Here is a 12,798-nt window from a genome sequence, read left to right on the forward strand (position 1 = left end):
GATGAGGGCATGATTCTAAACACACAACCCTACAGAATTATAAAATATGGCCTGCTGATGAGAATGGTGTGTGAGAGTGAAACAGGTTATATATGCAACATGGAGATTTATACTGGTGAGGAAAGAAAATTGGAAAAACTGTTCTTTCAGTTTTTGCTCCCAATCTTGGAATATGGCACCAAGGATACCAGGACAATTTTTATAACAGTACTTCCATTACAAACCTGTTCTTAGAACATAAAACAAGAGTCTGTGTAAAAATCAGAGTGAATAGAGGGTTGCTGCCAAGCCTAATGACTGAAATTTCAACAATGAAGAAAGGTGAAACAACTTTCTGTAGAAAAGATGTTCTAATTTTCTCATGGAAAGACAGGAGAGAAGTGAGAATGATTTCAATCATCCATTACTCATCTGTTTCTACCACATGAGAGAAAAGTGGATAAATTGGAGAAGAAATAAAATAACCTGTATGTATTCTCCAATACAATGAGATAAGATTTGTAAGATTGTGCAAATAAGTGCCTCTTATACAACACCATTTTCAGAAAAACAATGAAATGGACAAAAAAGATAACATTTTATCTAATAAATTGTGATATTTTCAATTCATGCATAGTTTTAAAGCCCTGAATCAACAGAGGGAAATAAAATACAAGCAGTTCCTCCTCTCTGTGGGAAGAGAATGGATTACTGACAAATAGAAAGACTCACTAGGCCTAGAGAAGAACAAACCTTGTACATCATCTGACCAAGCAAGGAGAGCACCCACATAAGGATTCCCATGAAGACTGTTAGGTGACATAAAGCAACACATTCCTGTGCTCATTTGTAATAATGCCTGCAGAGTCTGTACTGCCTATGGGAAAAAGAAGTGAAATGAACTACACATGCAAGTTTTGTGCAGTTCCACTCCATAGAGAAAAATATTTTACACAATACCACACTTTAAAAATTTACTAGTATCTTCATGTAACGTACCCTGCAAGTTTCAAATAAATAATGAAAAATACAGTTGAATTGTGAACAAAATAAAACATGTTCAACTTTTTTCAAGCTCAACATTTTAATAAATGGCACACAAATACACTCTGCATGAAACACAAGCAAACTCATGACCCATCCATAATGTAGTAAGTTAACATGGACTTGTAGGACTTGCTGTCGAAGAAATAAAATGCTTTTATCATTAAATAAAGTGGGCTTTTTTTTTAAACAAAATGATCTTAAAGAAGCTTCTCTAGAACAAAAACTATTACAACACTATATTAAAAGTACTAAAAATGTTTAAAAGTGTCATTAGGTTAGTATGCAAGTAACTTAAATATCTTTATTCAATAACTTACAATTAGTTTTCTTAAATGAAAACTGTTTTTTTTATTAAATTGATAGGGCTAAAAATAATACTTATTTTGGCACATTTATTTTAGTTAAAATTTAAAATCTTAAAATATTATATCAAGACAGCTGGAACACCAATGAAACCAAAAAAAAATGTTTAAAATCAAGATAAGTTTTGTAATATACTTCTCTTTACCTGCAGAACACACAGAACTTCTGGTAATGATCGTGTGTTTGGATCTACTGGTGGTAGAAGGCAAAACAGATGATGTGCTGGAGCATCTGACAACATCTGAAGGTCATTTGGCGAATTTTTGTAATGAGAAGCAACATACAGTGCCATTATTCGCTGAAGAAAAGCTTCTGATGCTTTGTGGTAACTAAACAATGTGTCTCGATTGATATAATATGTGATAATCATTAAGGAAACTGTGGAAAACTGGCTGAAAATTGAGTATCAGCTTTATACATTTTAGGTTTTTTTAATTCATTTTTTTCAACAATCTAGTCTTATACAAAGAGAACATACTTAATATATCTATGATTTAAAACCATAATCTTTCCTTTATATATTTTGTTCAATTTTTACCCAATATTTCAAGCTAAGAAACATTACTGTTTGTATCCAAGCTTAGTCATATAATATTTACAAAATACATCAAGGTTTAACATCTAGATAGTACTAGCTTCTGTAAATTTTTTAAAAATAATTTTGACATACATAGTCTGAGTTTAGCTGATCTGCTTACATTGTATTGTAATTTTACCACTAATTTACTTATCTTGGATTCCAGTTGGATAGCTAATGTATTTACCTTCTATTCTAGCTTGACAGCTAATCTATTTATCCTCTATTTTAATTTGACAGGTCATCTACTTACCTTGGATTATAGCTCAATAAGTATTCTATTTATGCAGGATTTTAACTTGGGAGTTAATCTTCCTAATTTGGATTCTAACTTAACTGTTAATCTATTTATCCTGGATTCAAACACAACAGCTAATCTACTACTTACATTGGTTTCCAACTTGACAGCTGATCTATTTAACCTGCATTTGTAGACACAATCTTACAAGTCATCATGATTACAATCAGATTTTTAGTTGTTTTTTTTTTTGTTTACCACTATTAATACAAAATACAAAACTAAATGTTACTAATTAATAACTCGAAAAAACTTTTATCCCTTAAAGGATATAACTGACAAGACTGAGGAACAGGGCAGCCAGAGTTCAAATACTGGACAACTGTTGCATCTAAACAAAGCAATTCATTTAGCCATTGTTCTACTCCATCTCCATTTTTATATCTGATTGACTCGTTCAGTGTTATTTCATGGAGTATACGGCCTGGAAGAATTATTATCAGAACAAAAATTTTCATGAATTAACAAGTAAAAATTATCTTTATCAAGCCAAATTTTCTAAATATTGTGTACATTTCAATTCTATACATAAATGAGGCTAGGTAAGCAGAATAAAATGTCCTACAATAAACTTAAAACAACAAACTTATTCAACAAAATATACAAATATAAACAAATGATGTGTAATCCACAAATACTGCATGAATGTTTACTGAAGTTAATTTAAATGTTCCTACTAACTTCATAGCTGCTTTTTATTTTATTATTCTCAGAATGCCATGAACTTGTTATATTATAGTTTTAAAAATGATATATTGTAAGTTTAAAATGTTAGTAATGACTTATTCTAAATAAAGAAAACTCCAAGTGAAAAGTTTTGTAATCATAAATTCTAGAACTAGTAGCTATATTTAACAACATGGGATCTTGTGAGACTGAAAAATTAAAAAACATATTTAAAGATAACATATCTGCTGGTGGTAGAAGATAAAACATATGATGTTCCAGAACATCTGAAGGTCATTTGGAGAATTTTTGTAATGAGAAGCATTACAACTAATATTTATTACTAATGAGTATAACAAGACTGGAAATATTTGTATTTTAAAAAGAAACAATGAAAAATATTTACTGGTATATATCACCTAGTATACCAATTATGCCACATCACAGTGTTTCACTAAAGGTAAAATAAATCAAAACTGCTATATCTCCTTACAAAAACAAAAGTACATTTTTTTCAATGTAAAAATCTGTAAACTAATAAAATATACTTTATTTAATGTGTAGTTTTTATTGTGTTCTGAAGATACCAGACCTAACTTGTATAACTAGGTAAATATGTTAAACCTTAAAAATATGTGCAATACTGTAGTTGAACTTTTTGTCTGTAATTAAAACACATTTTTTTATATCTGAAGAAAAACCAGTGAAAAAATACTATGAATAAATAATGAACCGACAAACAAAAATTTGATATTTGTCCTTATTTTCAGAATATTTGAGTTTACATTAAAAGGTTTTTGAACTGATTTAGTTATAGCTGCATAAATATATTTAAAATGTCATATGTAAACTACAACAATCACTAAGCCATAAAAAATACAGCCCCAAATGATAACAGCAGCATTTTAAGTTTGATGTATTTTGTGTGTCAAAGTACAGGTAAACACCTACTAGAAATTCATTTTCCATAATCACAAAACTACTGCTCTTCTCTGTGCTTATATATACTAACATAAATCAAGAAAATATGTAATAAAACAAAAAGCAGTCAGTATCTTAACCCATCACACTTAAACTGAAGACTCACTGTGCCCATATTTTCCATTATAAATAGCTGCATGGTAACACAAGTAAAATATTATCAAGTTCTTAAAAATGAAACATGCTTAAAAATATTCACAAGGTCACAATAAGTTATGAAGGAACACAAAATAAAAAATCATGACTTAACCCTTAACAATAATAGTATCTCAAACATTCCATCTTGTATATATTTTTAACTGTGAGGTCTGTCAGAACATTCTCACAGTTGACAAACTGTACACACAGGCAAAGCTCAACACTTACTTTTGAAATGGTGGAGAATAGGCATGAATAATGTTGATGCCAAATTTTATCTCAGATACAGGACATTCCACACTTATCTCAGATACAGGACATTCCACACTTATCTCAGATACAGGACATTCCACACTTATCTCAGATACAGGACATTCCACACTTATCTCAGATACAGGATATTCTACACTTATCTCAGATACAGGATATTCTACACTTATCTCAGATACAGGATATTCTACACTTATCTCAGATACAGGATATTCTACACTTATCTCAGATACAGGATATTCTATACTTAACCACATTATCAATCAAATTTCAAAATGTGACATAACTTAAAGAATATAAATGTAGATTTAACATATGTTGAGCTGATCTTAGTATGACTGGAATACTCAACAGTTACTTTTTGTGGTGGGTGGTATAAGCAGCTCAAAGCTTTGCCTGAGTGATACTAAGAGTGTAACACAGTTAACCTTTTTAAAGTCCATGAAATAATGTAAAGTGATATATTAATTTAACTTTTTCTGTCATTGGAGATGGGCACTTTTGCTTGTTGTGTACACACACACATATATATATTAATGGCAATCAAACAAAAAATCAATAATCTTTGCAGTAATATGCTATTTTATCTTATCAGATTAACTAAGTTTATTGTTTAAACAAATGGATTCACACACACAAAACAAAGGCAGTCTATATTTAAGAAACATCTATGGTCACATTAATTTTACATTATATACTTAAACTCCCCCAGTTTGACAGCGTACCACCTATCTGTAAGACTGTTGATTTTCTATGTACCAGTATATATGACATAATGACCTTGACTTTTAGCCCATGACCTTTAAAGGTTAATCAGTTCTATATCTTTGTATTTATTCCCTGTTGTTTAATTTTAGTTAAAATCTAACTATCCAATACTAAGATATCCTGTCCACATGATGAAAATGGATGGATTAGGGCAGTCCAATATGCCTTGCTCTGCAATGTTTTACAGCAGAGATATAAAAACACACAAAATACTTCACTGATCCTGTTGACAACTGCATGAGCTAGTTAGAATACTTATCATTCTTTATAATTCCCATAGTTGTACCAATGTCATGTCACAAGTGTTCTGTATAAATGAACATACTGATCAAATTTAGAGTCTAAAATAGCTCTCATGATACATCTTGCAGTATCTTAATGTAGAAAAAGCTAACATATAGTACTGGTATATGCCAGAAAAAACGACTTTAATAGCACTGCACAAATAAACCTTAATAAAAATGGTATTCACTATTATATATTAAGTCTTGTTCTCATGCTATGGCCCAAAAATATACAAAATTGTCATTAGAGTAGGGATGCTGGTTGGACTTTCCAATAAATTGCAGCAGACTTGAAATGCTTCTCAAACACTATCAAGTACACCCTAGATTGTAAGGCTATAACAGGTAAATTTGGAAATAGGAAAGAAAGAGGCAGAAACCTAAACTCAATGATACTGATGTTAAGTATTTTCATTTATATAGCCTTTGGGACAGAAGGAAGACTACCACTGATCTCAGGCTTGAGATAAACAACAATGTATCACATAACAAAAAAGTGTCCAGATCTACAGAATAAAAGTGAATGGAATGTTTTGTCATGAAGAAGTTATGCACCTACCACAAAACAAGGGAGAGGTAGTGTAATGGTTTGGATGTGCTTTGCTACTGAGGTGACAGGAGATATTTAAAAAATAGACAGAATAACGGACCAGCATAAATACCATCAGATACTGGTCTGCTATAGTATATCCATTGGTTTGAATTTTATTGTAAGGGGTTCTATGCTCATCCAATCTGTGCAGAAATTACTTAGCTAAGAAATAAATAAATGATATAATGGACCCCACAGTGCCTCAATCTCAAACCAATTGAGAAAATCAAAAGTTATGTCTAAAGAAACTTTATGGGAATGTATTAGAGACATCTGGGGTAAAATCCCAAAGGACGCTTTGATTAAATATGTTGCAACAATGCCTGAAAGACTATCTACATTTATTAAAGCAAAAAAAGTCACACAAAATATTAACTGTTTGATGAACTCAAGCACTTCACTTGTTTTATTGTTGTACTAAATATGAGTATAACTAAAATGTTGATGTTTTACATGTGATTTACTTTCCATTGTTCTTTGAACATAGTGTGAAATCTAATTTATGACTTTGTCTTAACACTTTTGCACAATACTGTGGATTTCTCTATCTCTAAGATCTGTGTTTTCACCATCACTGCCACTTGGAAAGCTACAAATGATATTTTGTTGTTTACTTAAAATTTGCATAAAGCTAACAAAGTGCTACATATACCTTAACTTTAAACTAATAGACTAGATGATGGCAGAGAGTCAACAGCACCTACCACCACCTCTTGGGCTACTCCTGCCTGACCAAATAGTAAAATATGATTGTCACTCTTATCATGTTCTTGTGACCACAAAGTACAAAATACATTTTTACTGAAAAAAGCCACAAACTATAAACTTACCAATTTACATTCTAAAGCACTACGTAGTAGGCCATGTCTAGTCACAATGCAAATGAAGTAATTTTGTTTTCAAAGATTAAATGTACAAAATAAATTGATTGCTAAATTATAAAACATACTGGTAATGTAAAGTTAGGACAAAGATTGCTTAAAGGCAATGGAAAATATGAAGTGATTTTCTGAAGTTGGTCAGTAATACGTATGAAAAAGTTAGAGCATTCATAAATTAGTTACAAATACACCACAAAACCTTTATAAAGATGTTTACAAAAAGATCATAGAGAGAGATTACTTTAATAAAAACTCTGCTAAAAGTCTTACTATATTGATAAAGATACTGAAGGTATCCCACTTACTGCAAAATATTAAAATTTCAAAAAAAGCTAAACAGGGATAGAAATAATACAAAATAACAATGTTTTACCATTGTTGATGTGACATCATCACATTAAATGTTTTACCATTGTTGATGTGACATCATCACATTAACAATGGTGTAAGATTATTTTTATTTTATATTTTTTTCTGATTAATTTTAGCTGTTTTCTTAATTTCTAAAATAAACTTTAGTATTAGAAAAGGAGAATTCTTATAACTAGAAATCATCTTAAAAATATCTCTAATATATAACAAAATACACTCTACTCATAGTGTCAAAATTATGATTACTGAATGTTTATATCACAATAAAAAAAACATACCAGTAGAAACAATACCAGCATTGGTAGTATCAGTAGTGCTATTTACTTTACTACCCTGGATAACAGACTGACTTCGTAGCTGTTGCAATAGTTTCAGAGATAAGGATCTTCCTGTTCCTTCATAGCTGAAATTTCAGATTATATTAAAACTAATGTATTCAATACCCATTGTATTTGTAACTTCTAATATGAATTGTAACATAAAGTGGTATTTAGGTGTAGTTCTTAGAAAATAAAGAAGTTAAAATTAAAGAAAGGAAAAAAAATTCTCCTCACTCATTTGTTCACAACATTTTGGAAAAAAGACCTCCATGTATTGTTGTGGTATGACCACAAATTAAAAACTTGCAGAAGTTTCAAAATTATAAATAAAACTGGTTAATACAAGATCAATGACCATATAACAGTAAAACACATACATATATAAAGAATTTGGTAATAAATACTAAGGGGAAACTGAAAATAATGAAAAATGATACAGGTACGAATTAGAATAAAATAAAAGTTCAATTACATAACTTATTAAGAAAGATAAATATAATAGTTAAAGGATCTATTAATAATACCTAAGACTTTAAACAATACTAAAAGAATTATTTTAGGGATGTGTAGAAGAAAATTAATTATTTGAAAACTGCTCCTAATTTAATGGTCAATACTTTCGATTAGTTTGACTTTCGCACAAAACTACACGAGGGCTATCTGCATAAGCCATCCTTAATTTTGCAGTGCAAGACTAGAGGGAAGGCAGCTAGTCATCACCACCCACTGCCAACTCTTGGGCTACTATTTTGCCAATGAATAGTGGAATTGACCACACATTATGATGCCCCCCATGGTTGAAAGGGTAAGCATGTTTGGTGTGACAGTGGTTCAAACCCATGACCCTCAGATTACGAGTCGAGTGCCTTAACCAACTGGCCATGCCTAGCCCACCCATATGTGCACTAGAATTGTGTTTTTCAACATATGTAAAAGACATATAAAAACTGACTTTTAAATACCCCTGACCTGCCTTATTTAATATTCTGCAAAAGGTTTGAATGCAATATACCAAGCCAATTTTGTTGTAGGCTGGCAATAGAATAATAACAATAAATAAAATAATCAGAAACAGGCCATTTTGAGCAGATTTTATTTTTCTTATAAGACTAACATGCTTTTTTATGTGCATTATTAATTGTACAGCTTTACCCAGTCAGTAGTAAAAGTTTTAAATAATTGTTGGAACTGAATCTTTGCTGTTTGAAGTGTTTTTTCTTGAATGTTCTATCAGAGTTTAGTGCAAATTTTTTGTGACCCTATTATGAATCACTATTGTGATTTATGATACATACATACATATATACACACACACGCACACTATGAATTTGTTTTATTTCAAAAATATGTTATTGACTACACGTGAGTTTAAAATTTCATAAAGAAAAGGGTAGTATCTTCCAGATTTTCTCAAATTTACAATCAGGTAAGTAATGTAATTTTTATTAGCTCTGAGACTAACAGAACAAATGGCAATAAACTAGTTTTTAGTATCTTATAACTATAATTATATTAAAAAAATGTAAAATGATAGTAACTACCAATTTCAGACGTGAATTCATACTCTTTTAGTATAAAATATTGTAATGGAAAACTAATGAAAACATTAAAAGGCTAATAATGAAATCATTATTGAGGCAACTACTGCTACACACATACATACAAGAACACATTTATAATACTTGTATACCAAATTTACCCATTTATTGTGGATGCCATGAAGACCAGGTAAGGGCCAAGAAGCTTTTTCACCAGAGGTAATGGAATGGCAGCTGCTTCATCAATAATAACCAGCTCAGCCTGCCCCAGTTTGTTGGCATCTGATGGGTGAATGTATTGAATAGTCTGACGGTGTTCTCGGAAGATGTTCACTCTCACTACAGCCTTGTTAAATTCTGGATTTGTAGACTGAATTAACTCATAGTCTATATGTTCCTGAAACCAAGAAAATGTTATGATCTTTAATACACAACTATACTTCTCAGCCCTTTCAGCTTGTACAAGGTCAGTTCCACCACTTTGTGTTTCAGTTGACAAGTCATCTACACTACTCATGGATTGATCATGTTCTCTCTCTCTCACACACACGGTAAAGGGAAGCCAACTGTAACCAAGAGAGTATCTTATTGACCAAATGATGCCAAACTAAAATATGATGAACCACTCAAAACTTCATCTGATTTAAGATGAACAATGTATGGAAGATTATTAAATCAGAAAAGTGGAAAAATGTTATTTTATTACATTATATATAACCATTGCACAAATTTCAAATATGAAATAGATTACCTTATAAGATGTTATTAAGTAATCTGTTATCTCCCTCATTAGGTACTTTCCATATATTTCCCACTGCAATGACTAAAAATTGGTATGAAACAAATCCTGGACACAATTTACAAGCATCACAGGTGCAAAGCTCCTATGGACTTTTATATGTTTCCCTAGTAAAATTTTGAAAATTCGGAATTTAACTGATACATTCATATGTATATTTTTTAGTATCCTTTTTTTCTTCAAGATCAATACAAAATGAAAAACAGTTCAAATATTAAACTAACAAAAACTTTTAAAGTCCGATACTTTAATTTACTGTCAAACATTTCACACACTATTTAGTTTCTGCCTTCCTTCCTAAGATGGAAGGTTCATTTGTAGCTTTATCTTCAGAACAATATTGATATCCGTATGTAGCAGTTTCATGGCTCATCACTGTTAGCTATTTCTTTGTGCAGAAAACAGTGTAATATAATACATCATTTAAAAGATTAAAACTTTGCCTTCCTGTCGATTATAAATAATATAATGCTAAACATCCAAGAGAATTATTCACAATTTGTGAAAGGGAGGATGTGGCAGGTGGGTATGGCAGGAGGGATCTAGTTTTCTAGTTTATGGCTCTGAAATCAAATAAGATTGAAGACCATAAAAATTATATTTTGCCTGAGTAATAACAATATTATAATGAGTAACATATATGGAATTTCAAAATTCTCAGAGAGGTGGTAAATAAATTAAAGAAGAGGGAAGATATCAAATATCACAGTTCTCATACTAGGAGAGAGCAAGTTCTTTTTCTAAATATTTCCTGATAAAATAAAGAACCTAAAATTAAATTTATTATCTACATTTTGATGGCAAGTTTATTTGTAAATATTTATAATAAAGTAGGTTAACTCAATTCTGAATGTAACTTATGAAAGTTCATGGCCAGAACACTTTGATCTATCGTGAAGAAAACAAAGATTTGTACAAAAGATGTTGCCACTCCTTTCACAAGAATATACAAGACTGAGCAAGATAAGATAACCTTATAGTATTTTGTATAACTACATATAACTTTTGCAATATTGCTCGCTATCTCCACTCTTTCCAAGGATTATTTTTGTGAGTTAACTGTAGGTACTTACAAGCTCAATTTATTTTGTTATTCCTTCATTAAGATATTTTAAAGCCTTTTAAAACAAACTCAAATATAAACGTAATAAACGAGCTCTACAATTTATCACCATATGATAAACTGACATTTTAGTGAACATACACATTTTTGTTTGTAATTATTTCAGAAAGCATTAACATGAAAAACATAAACAATTGTGGTCATCATCTTGGACATTATGATTTGACAAATGATCTATAATAATTAGTGATGACGAGAAAACCCACTTGTAGAGAAAAATATATATGTAAAACGGATAGTTTGGGTTGAGAAAATTTTTTTATGCAGAGGAGCGAACAACATTTCGACCTTCTTCGGTCATCGTCAGGTTCCCAAAATGATGAACAAAGAATGTCAAAACATTGTTTGCTCCTTTGCACAAAAAAATTTTCTCACCCAAACCAGCCGTTTTATATATATAAATGATTTATAATGTTTAAATTGTTGCAGCATTTGTACAAATTTTGATACAAGTTAATTTTGGTCTCATTAACACCCATTCGTTCCACATTTCTTCTCAGAAACTTAAATGTAATTTATCACCTGTTTAACTATTAGCTTGGAGACACATGGATATAATCTATAAACTCTAAAATTATATATTTAGCTACTCAATAACAGTACAACATGACTATAAAAATTATGCCTTTAGAAAACATTACAAAATATTGTAAATCAAAGTATTTAGTTTAAACCACGAACCAATCAAAAGAGAATGAAGAAAAGATACAACCAGAAATTCAGATATCACACAAGAGCCCTTTACTATGATGACAGCTGGATGCTCAGCTATTCGTTTGTTAGTATCTTACCTGATACTCCAAAACATCGAAGCCTTTCAAAACAAACTCAAAGAGAGTCTTTAGATTCTCGGGGCTTGGTGAGGTGACAAAAATGTTGGAATAGCCAAAAGCAACTGAAGCTGAAATTGCTAGACCAAGGGCAGCTGATTTTCCTCTTCCTCTAGCAGCTGTCAATGCCACAGTGCTGCGCAAGGTCTTTTCTGATATAACATCAACGAATTTCAACACAGCTTTTGCTTGGTCAAGAGTGCGGCAGCAGTTGACTATTACACCAACAGGTTGAGTGTCTTGAAGCGATTCTTTTAGGTTCTGAAGTTCCTGATCTTCGGGAGACAGTGTTTCTTCCTGGTTAAATAAAAAACGTAATAATGAACATGATAAGATTATAAAATAAAAAGGTTATAACCCAGTGAAAATGATAACAAAAACTATTAAATACTAATTTATAAACATCATAGTAATTTTTATATATTTTATATACACTGAAGTTGTTAATTTAATCCATTAAACACTTTTCATATTTTTACCCAAGGCTTTTTAAAGAATTAAATGACATTTTTGGAAGCTTAATATTCTTAGGTAGCTTTTCATTATTATTATTACCACTGTTATTCAAATTCTTATCAAAGTTAATTTACTTGTACAAAACAAAGGTTTTGCTTGTTATTGTTAAACATCAATGGTAACAACGTGTTAGTCACATGCATGCTTGACCAAAAAATACCACCACCTTACCTCCTATTTCATGGTCATAATCAACATATTACCACATATTAACCCTTTCACAATGGGCTCGGAATAATATACACAAGTTCATATATACATTTGCACACATTAAGTACATACCCTGTAACTTTTGATACAGTACGTATACCTTCACAAAACTTAACAGATTTTTAGTAGAAATTACGTGTTTTTGTACACAAAAAAATTAGATTTTTAATGAAATATTTTTACAACAGATTTGTTTGTGAAAATATTGAGTCTGTTTGGATACTAGTTCAAGTGCAAAGTGATTTC

The 12,798-nt window shown here is 30.7% G+C and overlaps 1 protein-coding gene across 1 annotated transcript in view; it reads right to left on the reverse strand.

Moving 5' to 3' along the window:
- Nucleotides 1-12,798, reverse strand: part of l(1)G0020 (RNA cytidine acetyltransferase l(1)G0020) — a 40,241-nt gene that overhangs the window by 11,877 nt on the left and 15,566 nt on the right. The window contains exons 6-10 of the mRNA XM_076457387.1: nt 11,788-12,123; nt 9,236-9,471; nt 7,495-7,619; nt 2,534-2,688; nt 1,535-1,744 (exon numbers count right to left, since the gene is read on the reverse strand). Coding sequence (XP_076313502.1) covers nt 1,535-1,744; nt 2,534-2,688; nt 7,495-7,619; nt 9,236-9,471; nt 11,788-12,123 — 1,062 coding nt within the window. The remainder of the gene's footprint in view (nt 1-1,534; nt 1,745-2,533; nt 2,689-7,494; nt 7,620-9,235; nt 9,472-11,787; nt 12,124-12,798) is intronic.

This window comes from Tachypleus tridentatus, chromosome 9 (genome assembly GCF_004210375.1).
Source record: "Tachypleus tridentatus isolate NWPU-2018 chromosome 9, ASM421037v1, whole genome shotgun sequence".
NCBI classification, from domain to species: Eukaryota; Metazoa; Arthropoda; class Merostomata; order Xiphosura; family Limulidae; genus Tachypleus; species Tachypleus tridentatus.